Genomic DNA, 14,615 nt, shown 5'->3' with positions numbered 1-14,615 from the left:
TAATAGAGGAGCTGTATAACCTAAGGGAGTAGGCCTTCCTAGTAGAAAACTACCCTAGTCTAACAACTCCTAATCCTTAGGGATTTGTGTTATGCTATAACTAGACTCCTCTTAGCCAAATGTCAAGCTCTAATAAGGCAGAGATAAAGTAGTAGTTAGTAGCACAGCATCCTGTGTATATTCTCCTTAAAATCCCTTCTTCCCTAATAGAAACTAACATTCTCCTAAGCTTTAAGTTAAGATTCTAGGGGAATTAGCTTAGTCTTTTAGTAGTAGTTCTAGGGGGGGCAGGCTGCAGGTTCTAGGACATGCTCTAATGCTTTTGGGTTTTTATAGAAAAGTTTTCCTTTAGCTAGGTGTTTTTTTTATAGTTTCTTAGATGCTTTTATAGAGGTGTGTAGTTGCCTCCTTTCCTTTGTACAGATAAGAATAAAATAAGTGTTCTAAGTGTTGTGCTTCTTAGTTTTGTGACAAATAAAATGGTGTAATTCTAGGGAGGGAATCCTTCTTAGGTAGGAATGCAGGTACTAAGGCATAAATTTAAGAGCAATTTCCCTCTTCTTATTAAGGGCTAGTTGGTCTAGTAGTATAATTTCTGACCACAAATCAGAAGGTCACAGGTTCAATTCCTATATTAGCCTCTTATTTCGTGCGACCATGTTAGGATGTGTTCCTCTTATGCTCGCACGAGATGCTCTTTTTGGTGGACGCCTACATTAGAGGATAGTGTTTGGGGATTTTGGTTTTGTTAGACAGTCTGCAAGCTGCATGTCTGTCCTTACAAACTCTACCTTAATACTCCCCTTGTTATGTTGCTCTCTGCAGTAATAGTTCCTAAGAGAGACATGTCTTAATCTTTTGGAGTTAGCATAGTTTTCTACAAGGCTAATAGCTGATTAATTGTCCACTTTAATAAGGATAGTAGAAATGCTTTTAGCCTAGGTAAAGGGCTAGAGCTTATTAATAAGATTCCTTACCTAATTTACTTCTCTTGTTGCCTTAGTAAGAGAGAGGTACTCTGCCTTAGTACTAGATAGCACTACTTCTTTCTATAGTTAAGATCTCTAGACAACTAGGCCTCCTGCAATTTTAAAGAGTATTCCTAAGGTAGACCTAGATGTGCTAGGATTACTAGCAAAGTTAGAGTCTAAGAATGCCTTAATCTGAATTTGCTCCTTAGTTTTCCTGTACATAAGGCACTTGTTAATTGTGCCTGCAACATATCTCTAGATGTGTTTAGCTGCCTAAACATATAGAGGTCCTAGGTTCTAAAGGAACCTTGCATAGTAGTTAACAGCAAAACTAATGTCTAGTCTAGTATAGTTTGACAGATATTGCAGTTCCCTAATAATCTTGTTAAAGAGATTATAGTCCTCCTTTGTTCCCTTATCCTAGAGGGGTTTAAGGAGGGTGTTAAGGGGGTACTTAACACTCTTTGCATTGCTAAGACTATGTCCTTAAAGTTTGTCTCTAGAATAGTGTTCCTAAGAGACAGACATAGAGCTATCTTTCCCTTCCTTTAGGTAAAGTCTAAGAAAGACATTAGTATTAACAACCTTAATTGTGTACTTCTACTCTAATCCCTTAATTAGCTTGTTAATCTTATAGTCTAACTGTCTAAAGATCTAGAAGTTATCTACATAAAGGAGAACAAGGATGCCTTTCCCTTAAAAGAGGCAAGTATTACTAACAGTTCTTGTTAGACTAAGCTTTTAGAGAGTGTCTACAGCATCGTAGTACTAGAGAGCAGCTGCCTGCTTAAGCCTATACAGTCCTTTCTTAATATATATAATGTACTTGTAGGCATCTTTCTTAAAGAGATAAGCTCCCTCTAGTAGCTTAATAAAGATCTGCTTATCTAGGTTTGGATTTAGGAATGCAGTCTTAACATCAACTTGTCTCCTCTTCTAGCTAAAGTTAACTAAGAGGGACAGAAGTATTCTCCCTGTTGCAGCTCTTAGGGTAGGAGCAAAGGTATTAACATAGTTAAGTCCCTTCCTTTGTGTGAATCCCCTAGCTGTCTATCTAGCCTTGTACTTCTCTACAGTTCTATCTAGGAGCACCTTAATCTTAAAGACCTATTTCCCTATAAGAGGGACTCTCCCCTTAGGGAGGGTGCTAATAAGTTTCCATTTAAGGCATCCTGTGGACTTAAGTAACTTAGCTTCCTTAATAATAGCTTTCTCCTATTCCTTGTAGTTAGATCTAGAGAGAGCTTCCTTAACTGTCTTAGGATTAGACAGATTAGGATTTGTTGCTTTAAGTCCCATCTTCTGGATCTTGCTATAGTCTTTTCTTACAACTAATCTTCCACTTCTTAAGAGTCTAAATGTGCCTGAGCTTTTAGGACTTGCTTTATTGCCTAATTTCTTAGGTCTCTTAGGGCTTCTCCCTACTTTCCTCTTTCCTATAACATAAATGTCTAGGAAGGGAGTTATAGTATAATCTTAGAGGTCTTCCCTTTTAGGGCAATTCTCTACTAATGCTTAATGTTGTAGCTATATTAATAAGGCATTAGCCTGCTCCTGGAATCCCTTAGGACTTCCTTAGAATCCCTTAGGACTTCCTGTTTCCTTAGAAACATGCTCCCCCTAAGCTAGCTAGGAGGCTTCTTTATGCTTAGTAGCCTCTAGCTAATTAGGCTTAGACTGCTTATGTTAGTTATCCTGGGACTGTATGTCCTAACCTAATGTTTGCTCCCCCTAAGATGTTAAAAGGGAGGCTTGGTTTCTCTCTCTCTATATAGTATTAAACATGTTCTCTACTTCTTAAAGATAAGAAGTAGTAAGAGGTTAGGCATCTTGCCCTTAGGCATCCTGGCCCTAATCTTAATCCTTAGTGTAGATAGCATAGACTTCCTGTTCTGTAGCAATAGGTTGCATTAGTTGCAGGAAACTCTCCCCCTAGAAGTCTAGGGCAGCAGGTATTGTGCTGTATACCTTATCCTTATTGTGTGTTACATAAGGAGAGGTCACAATCTTGTGCTAAAACCTAGCAAGGGTAGATAGTTCAAACTTCTAAACTATATAGTTAGTTAAAGTGTTCTCCTGGAATCCTAGATTCTAGTATTTCTCTGCTCTAGGATGGAACTTCTATAAATTAGGTCTCCCCTAATTATGCAGATATGCTCTGCATCTAAATCTCCTAACCTTTGTTAGATTAATATGTAGAGTTCTAGTATTAAGATCTTAATTAAATTCCTAAAGAGGAATCTTGTTAGTTAATAGGCATACTAGCCTGTTAGTAAGGAAGATTATATGTGCAACTGCAAAACTCTAGAGAGGGAGAGGTAGGCTAGAGTTAATTATCATTGCTCTTGCCTTATTAAGGATAACCTTGTTAGATGATTCTACAATTCTATTCTGCTTAGGAGTATAGGGAGCTAAGAAATCCTATCTTAGTCCCTTATTCTCTGCAAATGTAATCAGATTATTGTTGTTAAACTCTCCTCCTCTATCTAAGAACTAGATCTTAACTATCTTTTTGTACTAGTTAAATGTCTTAGTAGTCTATTTCTTAATAATTTGTGCAGCTTGTGATTTAAGCTTGTAGAAGATAGCCTATCTCCTTCTTAACTTTGCATTAGTAATTATAAGGATATACTTGCATCTAAAGATGTCTAGTAGAAAGATTAGTCCTATAATGTTAATATGGACCTTATCTAATAAGGATTAAGGTGTTAGTCTTAGAGTTCTTAACACTACTCTCTGTAACCTTGCAAGCTTGCATAGCTTATAGTGCTCAAGTGTAGATATGTTAATCTGCTTAAGTCCTTAGACTTAAGCCTTTGTTGCACTAAGAATCTTGTTCCCTACATAGCCTAGTCTCTAGTGCTATCTTGTTATGTTAGCCTTAGGCATAGCAAAGGCTAGATAGGACATGTTCTTATCGGTTGTAGAAGCAACTTTAGTACTCCCCTTAGGGAGAGACACAATTGCATTCTAGAGGATTAGAACATTATAAGTAGACTGAACCTTGCCTATCTTCTTGTTATTCCTTAGAATGTATAAAGATAGCCTGTCTAGGTAGACCTTACACTTTAGCTAGAGAGTCTCTGCTAAGATAAGGTTATAATTAGAGTTAGGAGAGTATAATACATCTTGCAAGGTAATGTTTGACTTATTCCCCTTGTACTTTATTATAATCCTTACACTTCCTAAGTGTGTAACTATACTTTGTCTAATAGCTTAAGAGAACCTAATTAGGGTTTCTAGGGGTTTAAGGTCTAAGAACTAGGACTTGTTGTTAAAGAAGTAGTATAATATACTAGAATCCCAGACAATAGTGTTACTCTTTTGTATTCCAGCGGTAGCAATTGCTACTCCTGCAAATAAGCTGTCTAAATTAGAGCCTAAGCCTGCATTAGAAGAGGAGATAGGCTTAATTGCTGCAGCACCCTTTCCTCCCTTCTTATTATGTCTCTTGCTCTTGTCTTAGGACTTCTTCTTGTCCTTATTAGATCCTCCTTTTCCTCTATGTACCTAGGACTTTAGGGCCTTGTTAGGGTGCTTCTTAAAGCAATCTGCATTTGTGTGGATATAATAGGTACACTTAGTACACTAATTATTATCTACTGCAGCACCCCTAAATCCTCCTACTGTCCTCTATATCTATAGAGGAGGTTCCTTAATTAATAAGGTAATTAGCTCTTTAAGAGTTATGTTCTTAATATAATAGGATTGTCTCTAGCTTCTTAGGTATTCTAGATAGTAGAGGCCCTAGATAAAGAATAGCCTAATCTGCTTATTACTAAAGGTAAGCTTTAAGACTAGAATGCTCTTAGACCTGGAGTATTATTCTGTTACAGAGATGTACTTGTAATGCTACTTCTAGAAGTCCTTACAGTACTTCTAAGTGTTTGTTCCTTAGATCTTAATGTTGCTAATTCTAAGAATCCTTAGGCTATTATAAATGTTTATAGTTATAACAGGCCTGTAGGTAGCTGCAATAGTATTATATAGTTCCTTAGCTGTCTTCTCTGTATCCCTAAAGTTAGGCCTTAGAGATTAGTTAATCCTTTTGCTAACAATCCTGTATGCAATTAGGTTATGCTTATACTAGACTTAGAGAGGAGTTAGTCTTAGTCTACTAGTTAAAATAGGTTCTGTTACTAGAGTATCCCCTCCTTCTTTTTAAGAAGGAGTTAGAGCCTAGGAGGATAAAGTAGTGCTCTCCTTAGTTAGTAGAGAGGGATATCTAACTTTAATTCCTAGCTTTAGTTAGGCAGGGCACTAGGGAATGTTATAAAAGACATAGCCTAATACCTCCTTGTCTATAAGGGCTGCTTTAAGCATCCTTAACTAGTCTAAGAAGTTGCTTCCCTTTCTTAGGACTTTATTCTCCTTCGCAGTCTTAAACTTATTAGCCTGCATTGCGGCTGTTGTTATAACTAGCTCTTTCTCGGCTCGCTAGTCAACTGTCTAAACAGTGTATAGTAAGGTTCTAGTGGCTGCGCTTAGAACAGACAATTCTTCCTTAAGTGTGTAGTAGTTACGCCGGGCTTATAACCTGTTGTAATTAGACTTAAGCTAAGTAGAAGAACACCTCTAATTAGCAGGTATATATTGTTATGCAGAGAGAATCTTAAGTGTAAGATTCTTACTTTAGCTATCTGTGTGTGTGAATGCCTTGGCACTAGTCACGTGCACTTCACTGATGGTCAGTCTGATGATCCACAACAGTACTGCGCTCATCACATTGAGTTCCCTATGCGCATTAGTTCCTTGCTTTGGCGAAATGCGCCGAAGACGAGCAATGCCGGCGGCCCTGAAGGCCTGAAGTTGGCGCCTTTCGAAGCCTGGCGGTGTGGGACTTGATCTGACTTCACCGGGGTCGTTCTATCACGCCTTCCTGATGCTCATTGAACTCTGCCCAGAGAGTTTCGATAGAGCAAGAAGTTAGTTGCTTCGATGTAACCATGACCAGGTCAGAGCACGTTGTTGACTTGAAAGCATTGCAGATATTGGTGGAAACATTTCCAGCGCCAATTCATGGATGCATGCCTGGATGCCTGTGACAGGCTGTAAATTGATGAGCTACCGAACCAGGCTCGCGGTCCTCGCAAGTCGCGACAGGCGCTCGTGTTGTCATCTCTGTGGGTCATGGAGAGCCTGCCCGAGGACCAGGGGACTCTGAAGTTGGGTATAAAACAGCATCCGCATTCCCTCATTGTCGTGAGCAGTCCAAACCACGATCATCGTCCGTCTCCTACTACCCTTGCTATCTGCCTTCACCACGCTTCAAGATGCTCCTCTCGTCTTCTATCATCACGCTTCTGGCCGGGCTCTTCGCCCTCGTCCAGGCCCTGCCTCCAAACCTCGCAGCCGAGGACAACACCCGCCTTTTCGCCCGACAGGGAAACATCTGCGGCAGAGGAGTCGCACACGCGGACATGATTCCCAACTCCCCAACAATGCCACACATCAGCCACAACGTCAACACCGATACTTACCTGGTCGACATCACCCACACCATCTCCATCCACTCGATCTACACCTATCATGTCACCAACCTGGTCGATGTGAACGTCGACGCTCGCGCCATGGGCAGAGACCACATTCTGGTGGACTTTACGGTGTGGAACAGAGCCAGACGATCGAATCGTCTCTTCGTGTCCATGTGGGAACGATAAGTCTCCCATCATGCGAACCCGTCTTCGCTCCTTCAACGCTAACTGCTACCACTGGTCAGAGCGATTACACCCGCATTCAGGACATCGAATTCGAGGCGGGTTCTCCGGCTCACCCTGCTGTCGGTCGACTCTGCATCAACCTGGTGGACCTGGGAATCGGCGAGGATGCGCACTGGTTCGTCCAGTTGGAAGAAAATTAACGCCGCACGAGAACGACGGTCTCGGACGTCCCCGGACCTGCGATATACACGATTCGACACACTCATTCTTGCATCGACCCGCGCCAGGACCGCCGAGGGAGGAAATAAGACCCCGCAAGCCATGCATTCTTCTGGGGATACGATTCGAACAAAGGGTAACCACATTCATTGCACAGGCCTGCCTCCTTCTCCAGTGCGCTCCGAAATAGACCTGTCAAGTCCAAATACAACGATTTCGTCGCGATTCGCCGCACCCTACTTTCCCTATGCAACCACACACCGTCTTGTCTTGTCTTATCATCCTTACCTTTCTAAAATAGTGTACTCTGCGAGTCTACAGCGCACCGGTCGAATTTCCACCGCCACAGGCTACACCCGCGGCAATGAGTCATTCGCGTATGCGTGGAAACGCCAAAAGTCACGGATTCGAACAACACCATGCACTGCAAGATTTACCAAAGGATTCCTTCTGCAAAGAAGCAGTACCAGGCTAGCATTACCCGCCCACGAATCGCTGGCACCGGGTTCTTTGGCTCTCGCACGAGCGACGGCTCATACTGAGCATCTCCGCCATCAGCTTGCATTGACTCCTATGCGGCCCAAGAACATGGCTCCACATGCTCCTCTCCACACTGACCTCCGCAGATGGTTCTCTCCTCCTCCAGAGGATCGTTTCCGGCCTCGGAGCTATCAATCGCCCATACGAGTCACAGGATGGTTGTCCCCACATGCCATCGACATACCGAGCGCGGTTGTCAGCGCACCGGGCAACCAACAGCTCCCCTGGTGGCCTCGTATTCCTCCTTGCATCTCGTGTGTTCCAGGTCATGCCTGACCACGTAGCGTCTTGACATTGACCCGGCTTTCGGATTCTAGACCAGCGACACAGGCCATGTGTCTCCACTTGCCGTTCGAATCATCCGGAGTCTCCCACGGAGTTTTCGCCGCCGCAGAAGGTGGGAATCGATCCTTGTGGAACGTGATGTGGCATACTGGACCCTGTTTACTAAGAAATTGGCCTGTTCACTCTCGTCTTACGATGTCCCATGTGCTTCTCCACATGCCGATGCCAGCTTACTCACAGACGCACGGTCGGGCTTGTGGGATGTGCGGATGTCGGGATGAAAAGAGGAGGTGAGGTTGCTTACGGCGCGCGGAGTTTGTGCAGGCCGCATATGGAACAGCAGCAGGAGAAGGGCGAATTGGGATAGCCTAAGGAAGAGGAATGTCGAAAGACTCTCCGTTATGTCTTGGTTTTCTGGAGTCAATGACTTCTTCGATCTAAAGCATCTTGTAGCAGCTAGCCGGTATCTCAATGCAAGACGATCGTGAACTCAAACGGCTCGGTCTTCAAGGCGTACTCATCCAGAGTCTTTGGTCCGCAGCTACCGGTCCCTGCAAGAATAAGATCAGTCACAGCTTCGAGCCTGGCATCCAAGATGCCGTGAGTATCAAGCAAGAGGAAGACTCACCCAGTCCATGATGGTCAGCATCGAGTCGCAGGACGACATGATCCTGCTTCTTCTCTTCAAGTTCGAATGGATGTTTTGCCTCCTCGATATCTTTGACATCATACCAACTCGCCATGAAGTCGAAGAGCGAAATTTCTTTGCCGCCTCGTCCTTTTAGGAACTGTGCCGTGAGGGAAGGATCATTCGTAGATGATGATATCTTCAACCAGCGAGTGTCGGTCCTGTTCGAGCATTCCTGGGGGTACTCTGGACTGGTCCACAAGTCGTCAACGTTGGACCGGTGAAGACCGATGGGTTGGGAGAGCTTCATGTCTTTGTAGCTTTCTCCCGCCCGTCCAAACCATTGGAAGTTGTAGAACTGTTTCGGAAGGCCAAGCTCGACACCAATCCGGGGCAATGTTAGCGGAAGATTCTGTCCTTTCGGCGTGCCCTTGATCGTCAGTGTCACTGCACCAGAACTAGAGAATATATACTGCGTCTGCAGCTCAAGACTCCAGCTCAGCGCCGGTGCGGCAAAGCTCTGTTCCACATCGACTATAACGCTACTGTCGGCGATTTGATGCCAATGTACGCTTCGTGCCTGAGTTTTCGCAAGGTGAAGCGATCGGTCCTTCCAATCTCTTCCATCTTGCCATGCGTCATTGTCAGTTACCGCGCGGTAGAAAGTGGGCTCCAGCGCTTTGACTATCAATTGCTTGCCGTTCTTTTGCCAGGATGAAAGGCGTCCGCGAACGAGGTCCACTTCCCAGCAAGATGGAGTGTCTGAACTAGTGATGGCGAGAGTCGTCACAGATGCTTCCACCTCGAGGGTTGCACCATGGATCTCTGCCGGTCGCAACAATCTCTGTGATGTTGACAGTGGTACTTGCAGGAGCGCTAGCTCATGGCCCTTATTTGCCCAGCTAGTATCGTCCTTCAATGAAAAGCTGAGATTGAGGAAGGTCTCTGTATCGGGCACTGTAGTGATTGGAGGGATCTGGAGTTCAGCTGTTGCACCTGGCTGTATTCCGGTAGGAACAGCGATAAGCTGGTCGATGCTCCGGATGCCGCCTTCGTCGCTGATAGAGACCACACATTGCAAATGATCGAGCGTGCTGAAGTCCAGGCGATTGATGATTGTGACAGTAGAGAATGTTGCAGACCAGGACAGAATCTGGACCGGTTCCAGTGCCTTTTTGTACTCAAGAAGAGCACTTCGCGGCGTGTGATCGGAGTTCAACACACCGTCCAAAACGAAATTGCCATCGTTCTAGGGGGTATATGAGTCAGTCTCGGTCATTGTAGTGATTTCTGGTTCAGCTTTACCGGACTGTCGCCAAAGTCGCCACCATAGCCAACAAAGGCTTTCCCATCCTGTGTTGTCGTGTGCAGGCCATGATTCGACCACTCCCAGATGCAACCACCCTGTAGAGACGGATACGCATAGAAGGCATCAATGTACTCTTTGATGTTACCCGGTCCCGTACCCATCGCATGCAGATACTCGCACAGAATTAATGGCTTCTTCTTCGATTTGTCCTTGCCGAAAGCGATGATATCTGCTACGTTCTGGTACATTTCGGAATGCATGTCGACAAGCTTAGCGTCATGATCTGGCTCATAGTGAATGAGACGAGTTGGATCCTGAGCTCTAATCCATTCTATCATAGCAGTATGGTTCTGGCCATAAAACGATTCGTTTCCCAGGCTCCATCTATAGCATTATTAGAACGAACGCTGTCGGCAGAAGAGGAGGGGTCCACACATAATGACAGAAGGATGCAACTTATCTCGGTGAACCAAATGTTGCGCTCGGTCGAGGTATGCGTCTAGGGAATATCAGAAATCGCTCAGTCACACTCATTGGTCATCCAAACTCACCTCGCCACTCGGGTTTATTCGACGTAAACTCCTTTGCAGGCTCGTCAGTGAATTGCTTGCGCTCCCAAAACGGCAAAGCACGAGCGGATGCGGGCAAAGCAGCATCACAAATGAGTTCGAATCCATGACACTCTATGTCTGCTTCATCGATGATCCAGAATCCCAGCTCATCCGCTAGGTCGTACATCCGTGGGTCGTTCGGCTGATGAGCCGTACGAATCGCGTTCAGATTGTGCTGCTTCATCATGATGAGATCTTGCTTCATGAACTCATACGGCACACTTCGACCTGAGTTTGGGTGATGCTCATGGCGATTTGCTCCCTTGAGCAATATTCTCTGGCCGTTGACTTTGATGAGGCCATCCTTGAGCTCGACTTGTCGGAATCCGACCCGAGTAGCTGAGAATTGGCCGTCTAGGTGCCAAATTAGGGTGTAGAGGTAGGGATCTTCGGCCGTCCATTTGTGCGGGCTTCGAATCGCAATGGACAGATTTACGCTGCTAGTCTCCGGGTCTGACTTTTTTGCAATGCCAGTTCCCATCACTTCCCCAGACGCATCGAATAGCTTGAGGTCAATTGTCCCAGGTCCTGTTACGAGCGCCTCTGCTTTGAGTGTTGCATCCCGATAGTGCTCGTCGAACAAGGTCTGTACGGAAAGATCTTCGAATCTGGCACGGGCTGGAAATCCCAAAAGGAACACATCTCTGAAAATGCCGCTGAGCCACCACTGATCCTGATCCTGATATCGAGCATTCTTAGCTTTCGATCGCAGACGCAAGAGATCTGATCACTTACCTCAATGTACGAGCCATCGGTGAACTTGTATACCCGCACTGCGAGCACGTTGTTCTCCGCCGGCTTGATGAACTCAGTGATGTCGAACTCTGAGGGATTCCTCGCTCCTTGAGAGTACCCGACCTCGTGACCATTGATCCAGACGTGAAATCCAGAGTCCACGCCTTCAAATCGAAGTCTCAATTGATGGTGCTCTTGCAAATGCTTCGGCACGCAAAATTCGGTGATGTACGATCCACATTCGTTCTCGACATGTGGCGGATGCGGCGGATTGACGAAGAATGGGTACTGGATGTTCGTGTAGTGCGGACCACTGCCTCCGACATTTTGAAGTTGCCAGCAGCCAGGAACCTGGATATCTTGCCATTGAGAGCTGTCAAAGCTCGTCTGCTCAAAGCCCGTGGGTGCCTCCAGTGGCGAGTCTGCGAGGTGGAATTTCCAGACACCAGACAACGAAACGGCTTTTGCCTTTTCTCTCGCTAATGCATCCGACTCGGTGTTGTAGAGCTGGAAGTCAGAGCGCGGTGGCAGAGTGTTGCGGTGAAGTACCGAGAGATCGTCCCAGTCATAGCGAGCGACGCCACTTTTGGTCGTTGCCATCGCTCGCCGAGAATGCGTCGCTTCAATCATACCTGGCGAAGGACTGGACGGACTGGCTTCTGGTCTCAATATCGGTTCCATTCGGGATGAGGAGGTCAAGTCTCCGGCACAACGTTCATCGCGGGACCTCGTACGCCAACCTCGTATAATCTGGCCACCACGATCCCAACGAAAGTGCGGCACCATCCAGACTTGCCGCTGTACCAGGTTCTCCACCTTCTCTACCATGATCCTGGCATCAATCCATATCTGGATGAGTTCGGTTGCCCAGACGGTCCAGACCTTGATTGGAACACAATCATGACCTGATGTGACAAGTCCCTTCACACGCTCCGGGAAGGCTGGCCTCATCTCCACTTTCCGGCCGTCCAGGTTCTCCGCTCTTTGCCCCAGGAGGTCAATGCACGGTCCCAGTTCCCATCCCCATGTTCATGCCCACATGGCAATCTTCCGTGTTGACCTCGTACCATTCGGGCGTGGTCCTGGCGCGTTCAATAGTCTGGAACAATGCGCAGGCCTTTGATCCGGCAGGGACAAATCATTGTCCCATGTCGTTGACATTGGATGCGACCCGAGTGTGGAGGAGGTCGTGAGAGCTGAGTATTCCGCACGGAAAGGACCCGCAGAGCGAATATAGCAATACTTCCACCGTCTTTCGCAAGATCCTTCACTTCACCTCCTCGTGCCAGATTTGCCTCTCCCATCAATCAATCATGAGTTTTGTCGACGAGAAAGACGCTTCCAAAGTGCGCCACGTCACAATCGAACATGACGCTCACCATCGCATTGTGAAGGAAGCTCAAGTTGCGTCCGTCGCCTTGACTGCGGCCATCACGGCGCAAAAACCGTCGCTATGGAGCAAGAACATGATCAAGCTCTATCTGGTCATGAGTGTGGGATATCTCGTGTCCACCATGAACGGTTTCGATGGCTCACTGATGGGCGGGATCAACGCCATGAAAAGCTACCAGCACTCGTTCGGCCTCAGCGGCGCTGGAAGCTCGACCGGCATCATCTTCATCATTTACAATCTCGCCCAGATTGCTGCTGCGCCATTCTGGTATGCCGTGTGGTGTTGCTCTTTCCGCCGGACAATGCTGACGTCTGCTGCAGTGGTTTGCTTGCAGATGGGTATGGACGTCGCATGTGCATTTTCATTGGATGTGTGGTTGTCTTGATTGGCACTGCCATCGCCACCTCTGCAAACAGCATGTGAGTCCCACTTCAGAAATCGAAGCAGGAGAGATGCGCAAGAGATGCTGACTGGAATCGTGCGTCGCAGTGGCCAATTCATCGCCGGACGCTTCATCCTCGGCTTCGGAGCGACCTTCGCAGTAGCTGCTGCTCCGACATACACTGTAGAGCTGGCCCATCCAGCGTACAGAGGTACCATGGCCGGGATGTACAACAACTTTTGGTAATTCTTGTTTCGCCTCGCTGCCCAAGCTTTGCTGATCCTTGCTCTCTTTGATGTACAGGTGGTTTGGAAACATCATAGCCGGTTGGACGACTGTAGGTGTTCAGAAGAAATATTGGCCGAAACTGTCGCTGACTGCAGGCAGTACGGAACGAATCTGCACATGCCTGATAGCTCCTGGGCCTGGAGGACGCCTGTGCTTGTCCAATGCGGCATCCCTGCGATCGTGATGTGTCTGATCTTTTTCTGTCCCGAGAGCCCACGATGGCTGATTCTGTACGTTGACTTGAAATCTCTTGCTTTGTTTCATTTCTGACAGGATGTCGCAGGAATGGCCGGAAGGAAGAAGCTGTAGCTGTGCTTGCAAAGTACCATGGCGATGGAGATGCCTCCTCTCCTCTCGTTGAACTCCAAGTCCGCGAAATCGTGGAAGACATGGTCGATTCCCGCGACACCAATCCTTGGTGGGATTACAGAGAGCTGCTCAACACGCGAGCTGCCCGCTACCGACTGTACATGGTGATAGCTATGGCTTTCTTTGGTCAATGGTCCGGTAATAATGGTATGCCAATCGCTGACCTGTTCCGCTGCGGAGGAGTCAACATACTAATCTATCGCAGTCGTCAGCTACTTCATGCCAGAGATGGTGAAAAATGCAGGCATTACGGATCCAAACAAGCAGCTTCTGATCAACGCCATCAACCCAATATTCAGCATGATGGGCTCAATTTATGGTGCAACACTACTCGACAAGATGGGTAGAAGAGCCATGCTTCTTGCTGGCTTGGCTGGCGGGCTTGTGTCGTACATTCTGCTGACCGCCTTCACTGCCGAATCTGAGAGGCATCCGAATCTGGCCTATGGAACCATTGTCAGCATCTACCTCTTTGGAATATGTTTCGGTTGGGGATGGACACCGCTACAGACCCTGTACGCTGTCGAGTGTCTTGAGAATCGTACTCGAGCGAAAGGCTCGGGACTGAATTTCTTTTTCGGTAATGCTGCGTTGGTCATCAACACGTACGGCATTTCTGTCGCTATTGAGAAGATTGGGTGGAAGTTGTACATCGTGTACATCTTCTGGATTTGCTTCGAGATGGCTAGCATCTACTTCTTTTTCGTGGAGACATCTGGCAAAACGCTCGAGGAGATGAAGGGTATCTTCGAGGCGCCGAACCCAAGGAAGGCTTCGACGAGGAAGACCACGGTCAAATTTACCACGGACGGCCAGGTCTTGGAGGATGATTCTTAAGCCTTGTCGCGTGCAGGTCTCAGTCGAGGAAAATGAGCGAAAGGACGAGATGCTTGAAGCGCAATGATTTCGTAGACGTGTAATCAGAAAGTGCTTGTGCCTGGAACAATTTGAAACCTGTTGCCTTCTGTGGTGCTTGCGAACACTCATTGCTACATTGCAGTACGAGTATGTGAAGAACAATCTGTCGAGCCAGACGTCAAGTCCAGTCCACTGTTGAATCGGAGACCTGTCAATCCGTAGAGAGAAGCTGCTGCGGACGCATCACCGAGGCCTTCCCTCCGCTTGAGGCCAGCAGGACTGTCGAGACTTGTGCGGCGGCCCATGCAATCAGGCCATGCATGTCGCGTCGTGCTCACTCCGACATGGCAGTCTTTGGCGGTATATT

The 14,615-nt window shown here is 46.7% G+C and overlaps 3 protein-coding genes across 3 annotated transcripts; 2 read left to right on the top strand and 1 right to left on the bottom strand.

Moving 5' to 3' along the window:
- Positions 1-6,206: 6,206 nt before the first annotated feature.
- MYCGRDRAFT_106469 (uncharacterized protein) lies at positions 6,207-6,978 on the top strand (the record flags this gene model as incomplete). Its single annotated transcript, XM_003847746.1, has 2 exons — positions 6,207-6,627; positions 6,684-6,978. Coding segments are annotated over 2 exons (715 nt in total), but the record flags the coding sequence as incomplete, so codon positions are not given.
- Positions 6,979-8,244: 1,266 nt separating this feature from the next.
- On the bottom strand, positions 8,245-11,558 carry MYCGRDRAFT_51250 (uncharacterized protein; the record flags this gene model as incomplete). Its single annotated transcript, XM_003847498.1, has 5 exons — positions 8,245-9,552; positions 9,609-9,996; positions 10,048-10,111; positions 10,164-10,902; positions 10,959-11,558. 5 exons carry the CDS (start codon positions 11,556-11,558, stop codon positions 8,245-8,247), a joined length of 3,099 nt encoding a protein of 1,032 aa, XP_003847546.1.
- A 713-nt stretch (positions 11,559-12,271) lies between these two features.
- On the top strand, positions 12,272-14,227 carry MYCGRDRAFT_51069 (uncharacterized protein; the record flags this gene model as incomplete). Its single annotated transcript, XM_003847747.1, has 7 exons — positions 12,272-12,618; positions 12,672-12,770; positions 12,841-12,975; positions 13,037-13,070; positions 13,121-13,251; positions 13,305-13,537; positions 13,596-14,227. 7 exons carry the CDS (start codon positions 12,272-12,274, stop codon positions 14,225-14,227), a joined length of 1,611 nt encoding a protein of 536 aa, XP_003847795.1.
- Positions 14,228-14,615: the final 388 nt, after the last annotated feature.

Source organism: Zymoseptoria tritici, chromosome 13 (assembly GCF_000219625.1).
Source record: "Zymoseptoria tritici IPO323 chromosome 13, whole genome shotgun sequence".
Taxonomy (NCBI): Eukaryota; Fungi; Ascomycota; class Dothideomycetes; order Mycosphaerellales; family Mycosphaerellaceae; genus Zymoseptoria; species Zymoseptoria tritici.
The sequence above is the reverse complement of the archived record's forward strand: the minus strand, read 5'-3'. Positions and strand labels throughout refer to the sequence as shown.